The sequence below is a fragment of the Coffea arabica genome, chromosome 3c (genome assembly GCF_036785885.1).
Source record: "Coffea arabica cultivar ET-39 chromosome 3c, Coffea Arabica ET-39 HiFi, whole genome shotgun sequence".
In the NCBI taxonomy this organism is placed as follows: domain Eukaryota; kingdom Viridiplantae; phylum Streptophyta; class Magnoliopsida; order Gentianales; family Rubiaceae; genus Coffea; species Coffea arabica.
In genome coordinates this window covers 32387333-32411057 of record NC_092314.1, presented here as the reverse complement: position 1 = coordinate 32411057, position 23725 = coordinate 32387333, and the positions used below count along the sequence as shown (strand labels likewise).

At 39.6% G+C, this 23725-nt stretch overlaps 1 protein-coding gene across 1 annotated transcript; it reads right to left on the bottom strand.

Moving 5' to 3' along the window:
- Nucleotides 1-21049: 21049 nt before the first annotated feature.
- Nucleotides 21050-21949, bottom strand: LOC140037909 (uncharacterized). Its single transcript, XM_072083075.1, has 2 exons — nt 21416-21949; nt 21050-21280 (listed from the first exon to the last, which is right to left on the bottom strand). The coding sequence occupies exons 1-2, from the start codon at nt 21947-21949 to the stop codon at nt 21050-21052; spliced, it is 765 nt and encodes a 254-aa protein (XP_071939176.1).
- Nucleotides 21950-23725: the final 1776 nt, after the last annotated feature.

Below are 23725 nucleotides of genomic sequence, written 5' to 3'. Positions count from 1 at the left end.
GAGTTCTGTCCAGTCACCAAATGGCTCGAATCGGGTTGTCTTCGTTTTCTCTCATGAAAGAATTTTACCTGTTCCCTAGCTGTCTCAATCCGCTGTGTTTTTTCTAGTGCTTGGCCAAACGTGTCCAACTGAGCAGCTGCAAGTGCCTCCTGGATCTCCACATTTAAACCTTGAACGAAGCGGCGGATTCGTTTTCGCTCCGTTAACACTAACTCTGGAGCAAAACGGGAGAGCTTTGTGAACTGGGTCTCGTACTCCGCTACACTAAGTGTCCCTTGACGCAGGCGGATAAAATCATCTTCCCGTTTCTCTTGTACGATGAGAGGTAAATATTTTTCATTAAACTCTCGTGTAAAGTTGATCCATGTCCAGGGTGTCTGTTCCCGCTCCCACTTAGCTCTGATCACATTCCACCAGACTCGAGCGGCCCCCTCTGTTATTCTTGGTTTTGATGATCACAAAACTTCGTTTATACAGACCAAGAAAGTGAACACTTTGATCAGGTCTGATGGAACAAGGAAAGCATATGTTTGATTGACTTCAGTCTACGATGCTTTGGATGTGGCAAACAAGATTGAAATAATATAAACGAATTTAGTCATTGTTTTGTTCCGATCAAAAATACTGTCTTTTAAGTATGTCAAGTTTGTCATTCTTGGTACTTTGAAATGTTTATCTAACTTTCTTCAAATATAAGTGTGTTTGTCTATCCAAGAATCAGGTTCGAATATGTCATGAAATGCAAAATGACCAAAAGGAGAAGCAAAAAAGGACAATCAGGTCGGACGGCTGAAAAGAAACTGTCGGACGTCCGAAAGGATAAAGAACATCAAGAAGGAAGCTCTGTCGGACGCTCGTAAGGAAGCATCGGACGTCCGGAAGGATCGAACGCTTGCTATCGGACGCACAACAACCGTATCGGACGTCCGAAAAATTCCAAGATGACTTGCCAACTCTCTGCCTACGATCGGACGCTGTACTGTCGGACGATAAAAACGCATTGGACGTCCGAACTTCAACTTGGCTGTTTTCGGACGATTGGTTCGGACGATGATCTGGTCGTCGGACGTCCGAAAGCCCCAACGGCTAGCTGACTCTTCATCTGCCTTCTATCCGTTGGAAGCTTTAATGAAGCCCATTTCTGTTCCCCTTTAAAAACAAACTGTTCTGAACGAAGCAAGGACTTTTGCACACTTTGTTTACAAGATCTCAAGAGATATTTTAGCTAGAAAATAGTCTCCAAAGTTAGATTTGTTCTCTAAGTGGTGTGAATTTCAGGTGAGCTTTTCTCTTGTGGTTGAAAGTTTCTTTAGTGTAGCTTTGTTGAGGGTTATCTGAGTGTTTGTAAAACTTCTTAGCTTGACTAAGTGAGGCTTAGGGCAAGGAGGAAGTGCTCCCTCCATTGTACATCTAGTTGATCATCTTTCATCAAAGAGAAGTTGCTCAACCTTGTGATTGGTTTTCAAGTTTGAGGAAAACTTGGTAGACAATTGGTTTGATTTCCTATTTTACTTTTTGTTAAATAAAATTCTCATTGCTTATCTATACTTGTTTTTCTGATCAATATTGCTATTGTCTTCTAATCTACTTGGTTGATCATTACTAGAAAAGAAGGTAAATTTTTATTAAAGAAAAAGTGCATAAATTTGGTTAAAATTTTAATCAACCCAATTCACCCCCCCTCTTGGTTGTCTTTGGGACTTACAATTGGTATCAGAGCTTGGTCTCCTTGAGATTAAGCTCTAACGGCTTGAAGTAAAGATGACAACCAGTCATGCTATGTTTGTTGAGGGGCAATCTGTTATTAGGCCTCCCATGTTCAGTGGCTCCAACTATGTTAGCTAGAAAGAACGGATGATTATCTTTTTGCAATCTATTGATATTGAACTATGGTTTATTGTGAGTGAAGGACCGCATGAAGCTAACTTTCTTGATGCAGATACAGGGTTGCTTCGGCTAAAAACGAGAGCTGAAATGAATGCTCAAGATAGGACTAACCTCACATTGAATGCCAAGGCCATGAATGTTCTTTATAGTGCCCTAGATTCAAATGAATCAATTAGAGTAAAAGGCTGCAAATTGGCCAAAGAAATGTGGGATAAACTAAGAGAAATCCATGAGGGTGGTGACAACGTGAAAGAACAGAAAAAGGCTAATTGGTCACAAAATATGAATCATTTAAAATTGAACCTCTTGAGGATATTGACAAAATGTATTGCAGGTTCACTGACTTGATCAAAGATCTCGAGGTGTTGGGCAAAGAGTACACCTTGGGAGAGAAGAACAGGAAAATTCTCAATGCGTTGGGCAAAAAATGGGAAAATAAAGTGACTGCAATAGAGGAGGCTAAAGATTTAAGTTCTGTGCCTATTGAATCTATCATTAACTCACTAACCTCTTATGAGTTGAAACTGAAATCTAAAGTGCAGGAGGAAGAGGATGCTAGAGCAAAGAGAAACATTGCTCTAAAGACTACTCAAGGGGAAGATGATACAGCTCACTTGGATGATGAAGACTCGGATGGTGATGATAATGATCTTGCTCTCATCACCAAAGGCTTCAAGAGAATCTTGAATAAAAGAAAGTTTAGAAGGGGAGGACCTAGCAATCAATTCCAGAATCAGCCATCTATCGCAAAGTACAAAGGAAAACAAGATTTCAACAAGAAACAGTTGGACAAATGCTTCAAATGTGGACAGATTGGACACTATGCAAACGAATGCCCCATGAAGAAGATGAAAGATGGAAAAGCTGATCGGAAGCCAAGATTCAACAACTTTCAGATTACTTGGAATGAATGCAACTCCGAAGGGAAAGTTGAAGAAGAAGAAGAATCAGCTCAAATGGCCTTCATGGCCATTGGAAATAATGAGGTAACTTCCACACACTCTCAATCTGAAAGTGATGATGATGAAGATGATGATCTTGAATCCTTTGTTGAAAAACTGCATAATGCATTGAAGGAATCTTATGATAAAAACAAGCAGTTAAAACAGAAAATGGCTTTTCTCATTCAAGAAAATGCAAGTCTTTTTCAACAAAATAAACAACTAAACACTGACAATGAAAGTCTTGTAAGAGCCGGATGTAATGTTCAAAATGAGCTTGATAGAAAGACAAATATTTGTGAAATGTTGAAGAAAAGACATGGTGATTTGAAAAAAAGAATGGACAACTTGGATGAGACTTTGAAAGCAAGAAAGCAGGAGTTTATCAAAAGGAACATGTCATCTACCCATCCTACTACTTTTCAAAGAACATTTGCACACAACAAAAATGCACATGGTTTCACAACATATAGAAGAGGCGGATTGAGATATGTCAAACCAGTACATGTTAAGGACTCTTCCATTATGTGTGGTTTTTGTTATCAAAAAAGGCATTTGAAAGGTGATTGCTATGTGAAAAGAAATCTGAACAAAGGGATGAAATGCATGTGGTTAGTTAGATACAATGCTAACTATTATGGACCCAAAAATTAAAAAGGGTACCAAACACTTTATCTTTTCAGGAAAAAGGATCAAACAAGTCCAAATGATTTATTGATAGCGGCTGCTCAAGGCACATGACCGGTGATCCCTCTTTGTTCATAAAGCTGAAATCAAAATCAAGTGGAAAGGTGACATTTGGTAATGATGTGAAAGCTAAGACAATTGGAATAGGTGATGTTGGTAAGGATGGTGAAACTTTTGTTCATAATGTACTCTTAGTTGATAATTTAGGTTATAACTTGCTTAGTGTTAGTCAATTGTGTGATAAAGACTTGTATGTGTTGTTTAAAAAGCATGAATGCATTGTACTTGATTCCAAATATAATGTTATGTTCAAAGGGAAGAGGTTTAACGACATATATATTGTGATTCTTGATAAAATTGATTCTTCTAGCTTAAAATGTCTTAAAGCTTCAAATGAATATCCTTGGTTGTGGCATAGAAGACTTTGTCATTTTAACATGGATTTACTAAAGGAAATTTCGAAAAAGGAGTTGGTTAGAGACTTGCCAAAAATCAGTTTTGATAAGGACAAAATATGTGATGCATGTCAATTTGGGAAGCAAACAAAAATTTTCTTTAAACCAAATATGTGTGTATCTACTTCTAAACCTTTGAAACTCTTGCATCTTGATTTATTTGGTCCCACTCAAATTACTAGCTTGGGAGGTAAAAGATATTGTTTTGTAATTGATGATTATTCTAGATACACTTGGGTGATATTTCTTGCTCATAAAGATGATGCCTTCAAGAATTTTACTTCATTGTTTGCTAAAGTGCAAAATCTGCTTGGGTTAAAAATTGTTAGGATTAGAAGTGATAATGGGACGGAATTCAAGTATTGTGGTTTTCCAGAATTTTGTGATCATAATGGTATAACACATGAGTTTTCTATTGCAAGGACTCCACAGCAAAATGGTGTTGTAGAAAGGAAAAACAGGACTCTCCAAGAGGCTGCTAGAACTATGTTGAATGAATGTAGGTTGCCTAAATATCTTTGGGCTGAAACGGTAAACACTGCATGTTATGTGATGAATAGAATACTCTTGAGACCTATTTTAAAGAAAACTCCTTATGAGCTGATTTTTGATAAGAAACCTACGGTTGGTTATTTCAAAATATTTGGTTGTAAATGCTTTATTTTGAATCTAAAGGAACATCTTGGTAAGTTTGATAAAAAATCTGATGAAAGAATATTTTTGGGGTATTGTGAGAATAAAAGAGGATATAGAGTTTTTAATAGAAGGACTCTTGTGATTGAAGAAGCTATACATATAACATTTGACGAAACCAATGATGATAATTCCAAAAGTTCGTGTGAGGATGATGATGTATATGTTCGAGAAGGAATGGAAAAACTATCAATTGGAAATGAAGGAAGCTCTAAACCAGCAGCAACTGAAATGGAAAATGAAGTTCATAATGATCAAGAAGAGGAAGATGAAGACAAAAATGATGATCCACTCAAAGATCTTCCAAAGGCTTGGAAATTCAGCCAAAATCATCCAAAAGAGCTTATAATTGGTGATCCATCCGAGAAGGTAAACACTCGTTCCTCATCTAGAAAATTAATTGACAATTTTGCTTTAGTTTCTCTTTTTGAACCCAAAAATATCAATGATGCTTTAAAGAATGAAAACTGAATTTTGGCAATGCAAGAGGAACTTAATCAATTTGAGAGAAATGAAGTTTGGACACTTGTTGATAGACCTCAAAATCAACCTATCATTGGCACAAAGTGGATTTTTAGAAATAAGTTGGATGATAAAGGTGTTGTTGTAAGAAATAAAGCCAGATTAGTTGCTAAAGGATATGCACAAGAAGAAGGAATTGATTTTGATGAAACATTTGCTCCCGTAGCAAGATTAGAATCTATTAGAATGCTTCTTGCTTTTGCATGCTTTAAAGGCTTCAGATTGTTTCAAATGGATGTTAAAAGTACTTTTTTAAATGATTTTATTGATCAAAAAGTATATGTGGATCAACCCCCCGGTTTTGAAAATATAAAATTTTCAAGTCATGTGTTTAAACTATCTAAAGCTTTATATGGTCTAAAACAGGCTCCAAGAGCTTGGTATGAAAGATTAAGTGGTTTCTTAATTGAAAATGACTTCAAAAGAGGTATTGTGGACACCACACTTTTTACTAAACAAGTGTCAAATGATCTTCTTATTGTGCAAATATATGTAGATGATATTATTTTTGGTGCTACTAATGAGTATCTATGCAAGGATTTTTCCACCACTATGCAAAGTGAATTTGAAATGAGTATGATGGGAGAATTAAATTTCTTCCTTGGACTTCAAATACATCAAACTCTTGAGGGAATTTTTATAAATCAAGCAAAATATACCAAGAAATTGCTGAAAAGGTTTGGCATGGAGGACTCAAAGCAAGTTGGAACTCCAATGTGCACTTCTACAAAGCTTGACTAAGATGAAGAAGGTAATCATGTGGATGAAAAGCAGTATAGAGGTATGATCGGAAGCCTACTCTATTTAACCGCAAGTAGACCTGATATTATGTTTGTTGTTTGCTTGTGTGCTAGATTTCAATCTTGTCCAAAAGAATCACATTTGAATGCTGTAAAAAGAATTTTTAGGTATTTGAAAGGTACATTAGACTATGGTCTTTGGTATGCTAGATCTAATGAGTTTGCACTATATGGTTATTCGGATGCTGATTTTGGAGGTTGTTGTGTGGATAGAAAGAGTACTAGTGGAACTTGTCATTTTCTTGGAAATTGTTTAGTCTCTTGGTTTAGCAAGAAACAATGTGCAATCTCTTTGTCTACAACCGAAGCGGAATATATTGCCGCTAGTGCATGTTGTGCTCAACTTTTATGGATGAAGCACACTTTGAATGATTTTGGATTGTTGTATGACTGCATGCCTGTATTCTGTGATAATACTAGTGCTATAAATTTGACCAAAAATCCTATTCATCATTCTAGGACAAAGCACATAGATATAAAGCATCACTTTATTCGTGATCTTGTTCAAAAAGGTGAAATATGTGTAAATTATGTTTGTTCTAAAGATCAATTTGCTGATATTTTTACAAAAGCTTTGCCATTAGATCAGTTCATTCATCTAAGATCTAAATTAGGAATAATCGAAAAATCATCTTAATTTTTTTTGGGTCTTCAGACGTCCGAAAGAGGATGAACGGACGTCCGATGATGTTCTTCAGCCGTTTTCCAGATTGCACCTGTTCGGACGCAGCTATCGGACGCACAACTTCGTTCGGCCGTCCGACAGTGCAACGACTCATTTTTTAAAAAATAACTTTCTTCCTCATTTGCTTCAGACTCTTCCTATTCTATTTCCTCTTGGACGAAAACTCTCTCTTCCCTCACTCTCAAATTCGTACCATTTTGAAGCTCTCATTCTCAAATTGACTCAAACAAAACTTGTTTTGACTGATTGCGATTCATTTCTCCTGATCATTTCACCGAATCGCATAACATTTCACAAATTTCCAAATTTCCCTCAAAACCCTACTCTTTCATAACTGCTCTGACAACTCTTGATCAAGACCTTTTTGTCCCAAAATCTCTGTGCGATTCACTTCTCTACTGCTGTGTGCATCATTTGCATCCTTCATTCCACACATTTCGCACAATGGTGAATCTAAGGGGAGGAAAGGTTACTGCCGGACACAAGCATCCACTCAGGGATGAGGATGAGGATTTTCCTACTGTCAAACGGATATCCAAACGCTTCAAAAGGGGAGCTATCAAGGGTCAAATGTCACGGTCTACACCACAACCCTCCTCTCAGCCTGAATCTGGACAGGGAACATCTTCTCAACCGCCTCCAAAATCAGCCCCTCCTCCTACATTCTTTGATGATACAGCAAGAGACAAACACTCCTTGATATCCCAAAAAGGTGTCATCCCTCAACGCACTGTAAACCCTTCTGAATTTCGTCTCATAGGTTTAGAACCCATTCTGGAGTTGTTTGCTTTTCAGAAATGGTCGCATATCATTTCTATGCCAAATGTTTACTATCCTGAAATGCTGCATCAATTTTTTGCTAATCTTAGGAAAGGCTCTGACCAAACTGAAATCTTTTCCAGGGTTAATGGGGTAGACTTAATCTTTGACTCTGAAATTGTAAATTCCATTTTAAATACTACCATTAAACGTGGGTGCAAGGATAAAATTGCAAATTTCTTTTCCTATGAAGAGCACCCTAATGCTGATAATCATTTTGATGGGGCTAAAATGTTGACCTATTTTAAAAGAAATTTTTCCTCCCCTGCTGATGCTAAACTGAATGATCTTGCCCCTGTGAATTTAATTGTTTTTTCTATCATTTCAAACCTGCTTGTGCCTACTGATGGCCATAGAACTGATGCAAACAAAATGGAGTTGTACCTCTTTTATTGTTTTTGAGAAAAAATTCGGATTGATTTTGGTTTTGTCATGTGCAAGTTTTTACTTCGCTATACCACTGACTCTCGCAGAAAACTATCCTATGGAAAGTTTCTTCAAAAGATTTTTGAGTTTCTCAAAGTTCCAATTTTAGGTGTTTGTCCCAAAGAAGCATCTTCTTATGCCTTTACCAAAGCATATTTTGAAAGGAAAAATCTTGTTTTTAAAGATAATCTGTGGGCATATAAGGGGGCATCATCCAGTGAACAGAGGTCTAAGACTGTACATGATCTTTCATCCATTTCACTCACTCCCATTCACCCTAGGAAGTCTGCCACTAAAGCATCTTCATCTTCCAGTGATGAAGTAATTGAGCTCTTTCGTGAACTCAAACAGCATGTTCTTCTTCTAGAACATGGTCTGATGCTCACTATGTCATGTGAACAACAATCAGCCTTCCTAGACAAAAAGAAACTTCTTTTTCCCCCACCTGTAGTTGAGGAAGTCTCACATGGCAAAGAGCCTCGCACCACTGATCCAAGTGTTGCAATTCCAGATCCGAACTCATCAACTCCTGTGACTCCTCATGGCCCTTCCACATCAGACAAAGGCAAGGCACCAATTGAAAAAACTGCTGAAGATGATGAAGAAACTGATGAGGAGGATCTCTCTCAATATCAGCTCTCTCGAAGATCACCTGGATCCACTTAGTTCATCATTTAGGACATTTGCATTTTGTTTGTCTCGTTTATGTGTTTGTGGTATTCAACAATGAATATGTAATGTAATGGATATTTTAAATTTCTTTTGGTATGTTTTGATGGATGTTTAAGTACTGTTTTGATGGATGTCTAAGTATTTTGATGGATGTTTGTCTATTCTGATTGTGTGAATGTAATGAATTTGGTTTTCATTGAAGAATGTGTTTGTGGATGTGTTGATGTGATTGATTGCCCTTTTGTGATGACAAAAAGGGGGAGAGGACTGGATTGATTGATGATTGATGATTGATGATTGGTAATGTTGGCATGATTGATGATTGGTGATGTTGGATATGTTGGATTGATTGTTTAAATTTGGATTGACTGATATGCTTAATTGTCATATTTTTGAAAATTTGTTTAACTCGGATGGGCAGCCAAGTGAGGGGGAGTTTTTCAAAATTTTCAAAATTTTTATGATTCACTAAGACAGGGGGAGTTCTTGTCTATTTTGAAAGGGGGAGTTTTCATTGCAATCATCAAATTTCATTTCAAACTTTTGTTTTGTCATCATCAAAAAGGGGGAGAATGTTATTCTTGGTTTTGATGATCACAAAAGTTCGTTTATACAGACCAAGAAAGTGAACACTTTGATCAGGCCTGATGGAACAAGGAAAGCATATGTTTGATTGACTTCAGTCTACGATGCTTTGGATGTGGCAAACAAGATTGAAATAATATAAACGAATTTAGTCATTGTTTTGTTCCGATCAAAGATACTGTCTTTTAAGTATGTCAAGTTTGTCATTCTTGGTACTTTGAAATGTTTATCTAACTTGTTTCAAATATAAGTGTGTTTGTCTATCCAAGAATCAGGTTCGAATATGTCATGAAATGCAAAATGACCAAAAGGAGAAGCAAAAACAGGACAATCAGGTCGGACGGCCGAAAGAAAACAGTCGGACGTCCGAAAGGATAAAGAACATCAAGAAGGAAGCTCTGTCGGACGCTCGTAAGGAAGCATCGGACGTCCGGAAGGATCGAACGCTTGGCATCGGACGCACAACAACCGCATCGGACGTCCGAAAAATTCCAAGATGACTTGCCAACTCTCTGCCTACGATCGAACGCTGTACTGTCGGACGATAAAAACGCATCGGACGTCCGAACTCCAACTTGGCTGTTTTCGGACGATTGGTTCGGACGATGATCTGGTCGTCGGACGTCCGAAAGCCTCAACGGCTAGATGACTCTTCATCTGCCTTCTATCCGTTGGAAGCTTTAATGAAGCCCATTTCTGTTCCCCTTTAAAAATAAACTGTTCTGAACGAAGCAAGGACTTTTGCACACTTTGTTTACAAGATCTCAAGAGATATTTTAGCTAGAAAATAGTCTCCAAAGTTAGATTTGTTCTCTAAGTGGTGTGAATTTCAGGTGAGCTTTTCTCTTGTGGTTGAAAGTTTCTTTAGTGTAGCTTTGTTGAGGGTTATCTGAGTGTTTGTAAAACTTCTTAGCTTGACTAAGTGAGGCTTAGGGCAAGGAGGAAGTGCTCCCTCCATTGTACATCTAGTTGATCATCTTTCATCAAAGAGAAGTTGCTCAACCTTGTGATTGGTCTTCAAGTTTGAGGAAAGCTTGGTAGACAATTGGTTTGATTTCCTATTTTACTTTTTGTTAAATAAAATTCTCATTGCTTATCTATACTTGTTTTTCTGATCAATATTGCTATTGTCTTCTAATCTACTTGGTTGATCATTACTAGAAAAGAAGGTAAATTTTTATTAAAGAAAAAGTCCATAAATTTGGTTAAGATTTTAATCAACCCAATTCACCCCCCCTCTTGGTTGTCTTTGGGACTTACACCCTCAAACTGGAAAACAGCAAAAGATATCTGTCGCTCCTCCGAATACTTAAGTGCGGCAAATATATCTAGCATACGGTCCATCCAGTTTTCTGCTAGATCAGGGTTAGATCCACCTACAAACTTGGGGGGTGCGAATTTTGGGAACCGTTCTAAAGCACGGTCCTCTCCCTCGTGATTGCCCGGATTATTTCCCGGGTTTCCAGCAGCATTCCCATAGCCCTGACCCTGTTGGTTAACCATATGTTCCATCAAATCAGCCATTCGCTGGATGGCTGTAGCTACTTGGTCTGGCTCTTGTTCATGTTCCATTTCAGGGTTTCGTCCTCGCCCTCTACCTCTACCTCGAGTACCGGAGGCCATTTAAATGCCAAAAATCTATGGACCCAAGCATAACGTGTATTTAGTATTCAAACTAGAAACAAAACAAAAACACAAAACAGATACACGAAAGGCACGAAAAGAATATGTGCAAAAGATAATACTCGAATATATACATTTATTTACAAAGTCACACCAAAAGATATACAAATTACCTGACCTCCAGTCGGGTCAAAACCCAATATACACATGAGCACTCCGGCTCCAAAAATCTAGTCAGCCAACCAGATAACAAAAGAAATTAGCCAGGCCCGTTCTAACAAAAGTCATACACTAGCTAAACAAAAGTACAAAAGCGACCCTAATCGCCTCCCCTAGGGCCCAGGTTCCCAACGGAACCTAACGTGTCCACCTCGTCCATCCTCTCTGGGACGGTGGCCCGTGGCGGTGCCTCTGCGGCTAGATCGAGTAGGAGCTCGCAGTCGACAGACATACTCTGAGCCCTATCCCTCAGCTGCCTCTTCATAGCGAAGAGGTGCTGGTGTGTGTCCTGAAACTGACGGTGCAAAGCATCCGTCCTCTCCCTCTCCTCTCGGAGACCCGGCTCCAAATCCCTAATACGCATCGCCTGCCCAAGGCCAACCTCTCTAGCCTCGTCTAGCTGTCTAAGCAGGCTGCGTCGCTCGTCATCCACAGCCAGGACGACCTCGTCCGGATAACAGTATGTGTACCAACATCCACAAGGTCGGTGCGCCACCTGACCAAAAGGGGAGTATAAAGTGTAAGGCTCTCCAGGTCTCTGCCGATAGCGGATCGCCCGCTTACGCAACACTCGATTCTCAACGCCTCTCGAACTCGGAAATCTCGGTCCCACGCCACTGGGTCCCGCACCACTCGAACCGCCCGGATACATACCTACAAAAAATTAAATCGTCAGTCATCCGGCATTTCAGCTTAAAAGATATCATTCAACTTAAAATGGTCAAATATGCCTAGTGCCTATCGCGTATGTCCCACTTGCCCAAATCCTCTAACCTAGGCGCTCTGATACCACCTGTGACGACCCAACTTCTCCCAAGGGCGAACCCAAGGGTATCGGCGGGCCGCCTGCCTAGCTCGCGCCAGGACTCAAAACTTAAAACAATGAAAGCCAGAAACTTCAAAAGAGTTCTATATACAATCCCAAAAGAGTTATATTTACATTCTCAAAAGTACCTGCTCACACTATTACATCCTTATAATTACCACCAAAACCAAAATGTAGACCCTAAGGAGGGTCCTTATACAAACCACCAAAACTAAAACAAAAATAAACATACTATAAGTCCAACTATTACAATCAAATCTAACTATGCTAGTGTGTGTGCCAAAAGTCCCCGCGTCGGTCCCTGCTAAGGAAAACAAAAGAAATGGGGTAAGCTATATGCTTAGTAAGTAAACAGGGGCGAAAGCGTAAATTTCACGTAACAACAGTGACATAGTAAGAGTAAAGCAAAAGCAGAAAAATAACATCACATAATAAGGATACAGGTGGCTCCAAAGCCAATTCATATGCCATGCGTGATCTCCTGCCGACACTCCGTCGACCACACTTAATGGTCCGTAGAACTTCACTTGTACACCCACCGACACCTTATCACCCTCACTGGCCAGTCACCTCACAAACTTGCCCGGGCGAACGAAATCACAAACTTGAGCTTGATTCACAAGCTCGGGTCACAAACTTGGTCCACATACTCGGTGAACCGGATTCACAAACTTGGTGACCTCCAACCAGGTTGGACTGATTTCGACCAAACCCTAACCGGTTCGAATAGTCCATCTAGGTCAAGAGCTCGCCCCAAACTCACAAATTTCACAAAATTATTCAAAATCACCCCGAGCCACAAGCTCAAGGGTTTTAGTTCCAAAATGATTCACATACATATGTCATGTACAAATATGAGCGTAAATTCGGGTTTAGAGCGAGTGCGATAAAGTACACCCTCGCCTAAGTACCCTTTTCATACATGTCGAAACACATAAGCAACTAACACATAAAGCGGCCTGAATACTTACTCAAAATACAAAAGTAGTACTAAAGCAAAATCGCTTCGCGCGCGTTCGCTAGTAGTGGGCCCCACCGGCTCCGCCTAACTCACCACTGTCTGAAATAGAAGATTGTGTCATAATATATCACAAACGGCCACTAACGTACTTAAAACAAGCAAAACGATAAAATTGGCACGCGCAAGTGCGGAAACGGCAAAAAGGGGCACACGCGCACGCGCGGAACGGCAAACGGGACGGCCAAATCTGCCATCTCAAACCGTTTTGGTCAAAAGTTAGGCTAGGAATGTCGGATCAAAGTGAACAAGATACCGTTTCGAAGCTATGAGATAGGGCTACAATTTGCATGAAGACGCCTTAATCTAGATCTGAATCAAAGCAGGCCGAAATCTTGGAAGACGGTACCAAAAGTTTACGTCTTAGGGTGACGAACAGGGTTGTTTACTGGACCATAACTCCCAGCTCACAACTCCAAATTAGGAAATTCCAAAGGCATTAGAAAGCTGAGACATAAGGATAAAACTTTGATGTTTTGGCCAAGACCTGAATCCATTCAAAACAGAACAAAAATCGAGTGCCAAAGTACCCGTCAGAACTGTCCAGATACAAGGCAGTTCTGACGATCGCTTTTGTTTCGGTCATAACAGGAGCTACGGAACTCAGATTTCGACGTACTTTATACCATTTCGAAGCTGAGACCAAGATCTAAATTTCATACGAAGGGATCAGCACCCATTTCATACATGATCAACACGGAAAAACCCACGATCAGAAACTAAAATTCAAAACGTACACAAACTAATGTCTAAAACAGGCCTGAGGGTTTGATCCATAACTCAGGATACTCTAATCCGTTTGACCTGAGATTTTACAGGTATATTCAGGACTCAAGGGGCTACAATGTTGAAGAAGACCACTCAATCTAGTTTCGAGTATAACTCAGTCAAAATGCAGTACAATATCCCAGAACCGCAAAACAGGTTCACAAAACGCAGTCTAGCGTAAACATCATAACTTAGCCTACACAAGTCTAAATCCAGAAATTCCAAACCCATATGAAAGCTTAGAAACAGGGATACATTTCATCAGAAGACCACAACAATCAATTCGGAAGCATTCCTAGGCAAAACAACCAATTACAATCACAGTTTTCCAATTCTGGGTAAACCAGAACAGCAATAGTAATTTCGACTTTTCTCACTCTACACTACTCCGATTGACCTGAAATTTTTCAGACACCTCTAAAATGACATTCCCTACAACTTTCATGTTTTAAGCCAAGGCAAATTCGGCCTCTATCTAGGACCAAAATTTTCGGACAGAATGAAGAACCAAGGAACCCTAATTTTCCAGATTTCTTCCAAAACAGAAATTACTTGCAATCTTCCACTTTTTCCACCCTCTAGAATTATTATATACCATTTCCAATCATCATATATAGCTACACCATCATGTTCATATTAAAATAGAAAAATCCCCAAAAATAATAAAACTTCATCATTTGAACCACAAATCAAGAAATAACCCATAAATTTGCATCTCATACAACCACTGAACATGATTTAAGCATCAAGTAAGGGAGGAGGGTGGTTCTTCATGACTTACCTTTAAAACAAGAGAGAGAGAGCTATAGGTCCTTCTAGTTTTCCAAATCACTCCACCAATCAACTTACTAACACTAATAGAAGAGGTTTTATGGAGTAAGTTCAAGTTTCAATGGTTAGTTTTGATGATTTGGAGCAAAATAGAAGCAAAACGTGAAGAGTTTCTTCCTTCCTTTTTGAGGGAGAGGGCCGGCTCTTAGCTTGCAAATTTGGAGTGAATTTTGATCAATTTTGAGTTATTTTAATCAAATGGTAAAAGTATGAATAATAGTCAAAAAAATAAAATCAATCCTATGATGACACTTGTCCCTCTCATTAATTCGTGCCTAACTTTTTCTCTCTCTCTTCCACCTATCACTTGATACCTCTAAATATCTCATAACACCCAATAATTTAAACTCAGTATCCAAAACTTAACCTAACTGGCCGAATTTTTCGGAACTTTTCGCACTAGTGGGTCCCACGTCCGATATACGTTCTTAATTTCTCAAAAACTAACCGATACTAGAAAAATAATCTAAAATCTATATTTACTCATAAAAATCATCTGGGGAAATTTTCTAATAAAGAAAATGTAGAAAAGGCGGGCGATAAATAAAACTCCTCTTAAGCTTTCTAATATTGTAACACTAGAGGTTTACTAATCCAGAGTTTACTAACCATTTTCAAACTTGTTAAACCTCTGTAAACTATAACAAATCCTATTTTTACTTGTGTCAAAACACACACTAGAATACCGCATAAACTAGGGTTTTATCATAAGCAAAGTTAGGGTTTTCAATCTTGGCCGAGATTAGGGTTTCTCCTTAGCCCTAAAACCTTAATTTAACCGTACAAAATAATGAATAACCCTAATCTCAACGTACGAACGGACTAGGTCCTCACAATCTCCCCCACTTAGGACAATTTCGTCCTCGAAATTAATTCTTTGGTCAAAGCGTACCTTCGTAACCCGCCGAAGGATTAGTCACTTCAGGTTGACCCATTGCATAGACTCTAGCTGGCCCTTTGCGTCGATTTTCCCCTGCATTTGACGGCTTAGCTGTAGTCCCTTCAGTCGGTAGCTTAGGTTTCTCCTTTTGTAACTTAGGGCACTGGGCGATCAGATGTTCTGCACTACCACACTTATAACATCTTCGGATCGAACTGTTCTTCCAACAGTTTTCGTCAGTGTGATTGGCCCCGCAGAAACTACAGATTGGCTTAATGCCCGCACTTGACCCTCCACGCTGGGCACTTCTCTGGGGCTCTTGCCCTACTCGTCCTCCTCTTCCAAATTTACCCTGGTTTAGGGTTCCTGCGGGTCGAAGACCATCTATTCCTTGACTCTTCTTAGAAGGTGACTCACTTTGCGAGCTCTGTCCAGTCACCAAATGACTCGAATCGGGTTGTCTTCGTTTTCTCTCATGAAAGGATTTTACCTGTCCCCTAGCTGTCTCAATCCGCTGTGTTTTTTCTAGTGCTTGGCCAAACGTGTCCAACTGAGCAGCTGCAAGTGCCTCCTGGATCTCAACATTTAAACCTTGAACGAAGCGGCGGATTCGTTTTCGCTCCGTTAACACTAACTCTGGAGCAAAACGGGAGAGCTTTGTGAACTGGGTCTCGTACTCCGCTACACTAAGTGTCCCTTGACGCAGGCAGATAAAATCATCTTCCCGTTTCTCTTGTACGATGGGAGGTAAATATTTTTCATTAAACTCTCGTGTAAAGTTGATCCATGTCCAGGGTGTCTGTTCCCGCTCCCACTTAGCTCTGATCACATTCCACCAGACTCGAGCGGCCCCCTCAAACTGGAAAACAGCAAAAGATATCTGTCGCTCCTCCGAATACTTAAGTGCGGCAAATATATCTAGCATACGGTCCATCCAGTTTTCTGCTAGATCAGGGATAGATCCACCTACAAACTTGGGGGATGCGAATTTTTGGAACCGTTCTAAAGCACGGTCCTCTCCCTCGTGATTGCCCGGATTATTTCCCGGGTTTCCAGCAGTATTCCCATAGCCCTGACCCTGTTGGTTAACCATACGTTCCATCAAGTCAGCCATTCGCTGGATGGCTATAGCTACTTGGTCTGGCTCTTGTTCATGTTCCATTTCAGGGTTTCGTCCTCGCCCTCTACTTCTACCTCGAGTACCGAAGGCCATTTAAATGCCAAAAGTCTATGGACCCAAGCATAACGTGTATTTAGTATTCAAACTAGAAACAAAACAAAAACACAAAACAGATACACGAAAGGCACGCAAAGGATAGGTGCAAAAGATAATATTCGAATATATACATTTATTTATAAAGTCACACCAAAAGATATACAAATTACCTGACCTCCAGTCGGGTCAAAACCCAATATACACACGAGCACTCCGGCTCCAAAAATCTAGTCAGCCAACCAGATAACAAAAGAAATTAGCCAGGCCCGTTCTAACAAAAGTCATACACTAGCTAAACAAAAGTACAAAAGCGACCCTAATCGCCTCCCCTAGGGCCCAAGTTCCCAACGGAACCTAACGTGTCCACCTCGTCCATTCTCTCTGGGACGGTGACCCGTGGCGGTGCCTCTGCGGCTAGATCGAGTAGGAGCTCGCAGTCGACAGACATACTCCGAGCCCTATCCCTCAGCTGCTTCTTCATAGCGAAGAGGTGCTGGTGTGTGTCCTGAAGCTGACGGTGCAAAGCATCCGTCCTCTCCCTCTCCTCTCGGAGACCCGGCTCCAAGTCCCTAATACGCATCGCCTGCCCAAGGCCAACTTCTCTAGCCTCGTCTAGCTGTCTAAGCAGGCTGCGTCGCTCGTCATCCACAGCCAGGACGACCTCGTCCGGATAACAGTATGTGTACCAACATCCACAAGGTCGGTGCGCCACCTGACCAAAAGGGGAGTATAAAGTGTAAGGCTCTCCAGGTCTCTGCCGATAGTGGATCGCCCGCTTACGCAGCACTCGATCCTCAACGCCTCTCGAACTCGAAAATCTCGGTCCCACGCCACTGGGTCCCGCACCACTCGAACCGCCCGGATACATACCTACAAAACATTAAGTCGTCAGTCATCCGGCATTTCAGTTTAAAAGATATTATTCAACTTAAAATGGTCAAATATGCCTAATGCCGATCGCGTATGTCCCACTTGCCCAAATCCTCTAACCTAGGCGCTCTGATACCACCTGTGACGACCCCACTTCTCCCAAGGGCGAACCCAAGGGTATCGGCGGGCCGCCTGCCTAACTCGCGCCAGGACTCAAAACTTAAAACAATAAAAGCCAGAAACTTCAAAAGAGTTCTATATACAATCCCAAAAGAGTTATAATTACATTCTCAAAAGTACCTGCTCACACTATTACATCCTTATAATTACCACCAAAACCAAAATGTAGACCCTAAGGAGGGTCCTTATACAAACCACCAAAACTAAAACAAAAACAAACATACTATAAGTCAAACTATTACAATCAAACCTAACTATGCTAGTGTGTGTGCCAAAAGTCCCCGCGTCGGCCCCTGCTAAGGAAAACAAAAGGAATGGGGTAAGCTATATGCTTAGTAAGTAAACAGGGGCGAAAGCGTAAATTTCACGTAACAACAGTGACATAGTAAGAGTAAAGCAAAAGCAGAAAAATAACATCACATAATAAGAATACAGGTGGCTCCAAAGCCAATTCATATGCCATGCGTGATCTCCTGCCGACACTCCGTCGACCACACTTAATGGTCCGTAGAACTTCACTTGTACACCCACCGACACCTTATCACCCTCACTGGCCAGTCACCTCACAAACTTGCTCGGGCGAACGAAATCACAAACTTGAGCTTGAGTCACAAGCTTGGGTCACAAACTTGGTCCACATACTCGGTGAATCGGATTCACAAACTTGGTGACCTCCAACCAGGTTGGACTGACTTCGACCAAGCCCTAACCGGTTCGAATAGCCCATCTAGGTCAAGAGCTCGCCCCAAACTCACAAATTTCACAAAATTATTCAAAATCACCCCGAGCCACAAGCTCAAGGGTTTTAGTTCCAAAATGATTCACATACATATGTCATGTACAAATATGAGCGTAAATTCGGGTTTAGAGCGAGTGCGATAAAGTACACCCTCGCCTAAGTACCCTCTTCATACATGTCGAAACACATAAGCAACTAACACATAAAACGGCCTGAATACTTACTCAAAATACAAAAGTAGTACTAAAGCAAAATCGCTTCGCGCGCGTTCGCTAGTAGTGGGCCCCACCGGCTCCGCCTAACTCACCACTGTCTGAAATAGAAGATTGTGTCATAATATATCACAAACGGCCACTAACGTACTTAAAACAAGCAAAACGATAAAAATTGGCACGCGCAAGTGCGGAAACGGCAAAAAGGGGCACACGCGCACGCGCGGAACGGCAAACGGGACGGCCAAATCTGCCATCTCAAACAGTTTTGGTCAAAAGTTAGGCTAGGAATGTCGGATCAAAGTGAACAAGATACCGTTTCGAAGCTATGAGATAGGGCTACAATTTACATGAAGACGCCTTAATCTAGATCTGAATCAAAGCAGGCCGAAATCTTGGAAGACGGTACCAAAAGTTTACGTCTTAGGGTGACGAACAGGGTTGTTTGCTGGACCATAACTCCCAGCTCACAACTCCAAATTAGAAAATTCCAAAGGCATTAGAAAGCTGAGACATAAGGCTAAAACTTTGATGTTTTGGCCAAGACCTGAATCCATTCAAAACAGAACAAAAATCGAGTGCCAAAGTACCCGTCAGAACTGTCCAGATACAAGGCAGTTCTGACGATCGCTTTTGTTTCGGTCATAACAGGAGCTACGGAACTCAGATTTCGACGTACTTTATACCATTTCGAAGCTGAGACCAAGATCTAAATTTCATACGAAGGGATCAGCACCCATTTCATACATGATCAACACGGAAAAACCCACGATCAGAAACTAAAATTCAAAACGTACACAAACTAATGTCTAAAACAGGCCTGAGGGTTTGATCCATAACTCAGGATACTCTAATCCGTTTGACCTGAGATTTTACAGGTATATTCAGGACTCAAGGGGCTACAATGTTGAAGAAGACCACTCAATCTAGTTTCGAGTATAACTCAGTCAAAATGCAGTACAATATCCCAGAACCGCAAAACAGGTTCACAAAACGCAGTCTAGCGTAAACATCATAACTTAGCCTACACAAGTCTAAATCCAGAAATTCCAAACCCATATGAAAGCTTAGAAACAGGGATACATTTCATCAGAAGACCACAACAATCAATTCGGAAGCATTCCTAGGCAAAACAACCAATTACAATCACAGTTTTCCAATTCTGGGTAAACCAGAACAGCAATAGTAATTTCGACTTTTCTCACTCTACACTACTCCGATTGACCTGAAATTTTTCAGACACCTCTAAAATGACATTCCCTACAACTTTCATGTTTTAAGCCAAGGCAAATTCGGCCTCTATCTAGGACCAAAAGTTTCGGACAGAATGAAGAACCAAGGAACCCTAATTTTCCAGATTTCTTCCAAAACAGAAATTACTTGCAATCTTCCACTTTTTCCACCCTCTAGAATCATTATATACCATTTCCAATCATCATATATAGCCACACCATCATGTTCATATTAAAATAGAAAAATCCCCAAAAATAATAAAACTTCATCATTTGAACCACAAATCAAGAAATAACCCATAAATTTGCATCTCATACAACCACTGAACATGATTTAAGCATCAAGTAAGGGAGGAGGGTGGTTCTTCATGACTTACCTTTAAAACAAGAGAGAGAGAGCTATAGGTCCTTCTAGTTTTCCAAATCACTCCACCAATCAACTTACTAACACTAATAGAAGAGGTTTTATGGAGTAAGTTCAAGTTTCAATGGTTAGTTTTGATGATTTGGAGCAAAATAGAAGCAAAACTTGAAGAGTTTCTTCCTTCCTTTTTGAGAGAGAGGGCCGGCTCTTAGCTTGCAAATTTGGAGTGAATTTTGATCAATTTTGAGTTATTTTAACCAAATGGTAAAAGTATGAATAGTAGTCAAAAAAATAAAATCAATCCTATGATGGCACTTGTCATGACACTTGTCCCTCTCATTAATTCCTGCCTAACTTTTTCTCTCTCTCTTCCACCTATCACTTGATACCTCTAAATATCTCATAACACCCGATAATTTAAACCCAGTATCCAAAACTTAACCTAACTGGCCGAATTTTTCCGAACTTTTCGCACTAGTGGGTCCCACGTCCGATATACGTTCTTAATTTCTCAAAAACTAACCGATACTAGAAAAATAATCTAAAATCTATATTTACTCATAAAAATCATCTGGGGAAATTTTCTAATAAAGAAAATGTAGAAAAGGCGGGCGATAAATAAAACTCCTCTTAAGCTTTCTAATATTGTAACACTAGAGGTTTACTAATCTAGAGTTTACTAACCATTTTCAAACTTGTTAAACCTCTGTAAACTATAACAAATCCTATTTTTACTTGTGCCAAAACACACATTAGAATACCGCATAAACTAGGGTTTTATCATAAGCAAAGTTAGGGTTTTAAAAATCTTGGCCGAGATTAGGGTTTCTCCTTAACCCTAAAACCTTAATTTAACCGTACAAAATAATGAATAACCCTAATCTCAACGTACGAATGGACTAGGTCCTCACAATCGGAAAATGTGTAGGTCCTGTTAGTGCTCCGTCCAAGACGCGTGCATCATGGGCGCTTCCTTCCCAACCAGCATAAATATATGAAAATCGCATATCAAAATCGTAAATGGCTAGTACATTTTGAATTGCTTGCCCATACCTATTCGTATACGCCGCTTGCTGTCCAGGTGGCGGATGTGCTGGAATAATTGTACCATCTAATGCACCTACAGCATTCTAGTAGATTTGATATGCTAGTTAGTAAATAGTAAAGTTGGACATGATCATTGAATATTGATGCTTGAATGTTGGTACAAAAGGGTAAGTAATACTTTATATAAAAAGCATAAATTTTTTAACACAAAACTTTACCGTAAACCATTGGGCAAATCGCCTATCGGTGTAAATCTTTGGATGAATCTCGTTTTGTCCTCTCGGCTTTATGAGAATTTTTCCCAACTCACAAAGCCCCCGCAACACCTCATGAATGTTCCTGCAGATGGTTTCCGAAGAATGTTGGAATCGTTCAGCGGGGCAGCGCATTCGATGATTGTGACTCAACATGACTAATGTCATGCACACTGCTTCCTCTATGAGCACTCTTTTCTGGGGATTTTGTGGTACATATCCCCCACTCACAAGAATGTCACATAAGCGCATAAAAGAATCCACCGTTATTCTACAGTTCTCAAGTACTCTTGCAGGATGGCCATCAATCACTTCTTGCACATACGCACGGCCACTTAGCATGCTATTTCTGCATGGTAGAGGCAATATATATCCTGCTAGACGTTCAGACACAGGGTTGAATAGAATAACCATTGCCCATTGGATTAGTTCCCAGTCATCGTCATCATCATCAACATAATTCGAAGACGATCCCCAAGTATTCCAACTGTTATCCATACTTCTATTTTTGGCAGCCTATGAAACCTGGTACACCATGGCTCAAAACGAAACTTTAGCTAATATACTAAACGGATGACTCCAAAGTCACATATATAACTGGGCCTGTAGAATATAGTAATACACCAGTTGCTTAGCTAATGTACCTTAGCTAATAAATTTATCTAGTTTAGCTGAATGTTTAAATAGATTTAGCTAATATACCTTAGCTTAGACAAAGTAATGCCCGGTGGTAATATTTTGTAATAGTAAAAAAAAAAATCAAATGCAATTTTTATAGTAATATATCCCAGCAAATATTTTTAATGGCTTAGCTAATAGATCTTATCTAATAATTTTGTAATAATAAAACTAACCAAAAGTACTAGACAATTGGGTTGGCCCGCGTCTTCTGCATTTGGCCTTTATAGCACAAGACAAGTACGTGGCTAAAATGGGCTGCCTCTCTGTTGCAGGTTCAAATAAGGATGCTAATATACTTATATCAATTGCCAGAGACTTAAATGAAGCACTAGGGGATTGGAAAGTAGAAGATATCAACCCAAAACTTTTGCATGAACTGCCTCTTGGTGCCCGAGCTGTTGTAAATCCCATGGCTGTCATGGTTGGTGGTATTGTTGGTCAGGAGGTTGTGAAGGCATGCTTTGAAAAGTTTCATCCTCTTTTGCAGGTGATATATAATTTGTCTTTGTTAATAGTAAAAATAACCAAAAGTAATTTTTAGTAATAAACCGTAGCTAATATTTTTACAGTACAAAATATCCAACAATTTGTATAGTAATATACCTTAGCTAATATTTTAATAGCTAAGGTAATATACCGTAGCTAATATTTCTAATAGCTTATCTAATATACCTTATCTAATATTTTTTAATACTCACTCAATGAAAAGTAATTTTTATACTAATATACCTTAGCTAATAAGGCCTTAGCTAATATTTTTAACAGTACAAAATATAGAAAAGTAATTTTTATAGTAATAAATCGTAGCTAATATACCTTAACTAATATATTTTAATAGTAATAATATCCAAAAGTAATTTTTATAGTAAATCACTGTGAGCTAATATACCTAAACTAATCATTTTTTAACAATAAACCCAACCAAAAGCCTAAATGTTTTAGTAATATACGTTGGCTAATATTTTTAATAGCTTAGCTAATATACCTCACCTAAGAGAATATACCTTAGCCAATATTTTGTAATACCAAGAAAAAACAAAAGTAATTTTTATAGTAATATACCGTAGCTAATATACCGCTGGCAATATATATGGTTTGCCTGGAGTTTGTAACTCGACTCTTTAGCTAATTTGGTTGCATGAACACTATATATATATATATATATTCACACACACACACACACACACATATATATATATATACTGAATAGAAAAATTAGCAATATGACAGATATTTATGAATAGAAATTCATCACCTGTACTAGGCTATGGCAAGAGCCTGTTTCGGGAGCAAAAAGGCTGCCGATGAACCAGAATTCCTATGGCTTGAACGCTACTGGATTTCTGATGTTAGTAGCTGGATATGGGAGGCATGTACACACTGCTATAAACTTATGGCTTTATAGAAATTTGATAGTGGTCTCGGGGAACCCAACCAATTTCACCTACCGACATAGACATGTTGACATACTTTGAATGGTCACGACTGGTTACATAAATAAAGCTGCAACCAAATAGTGGATTGCGTGTCAGCACCTGTTTCTGATTGATAGATCACTGATGCTCGGACAAATAAGCACGCGAAAACAGTAGT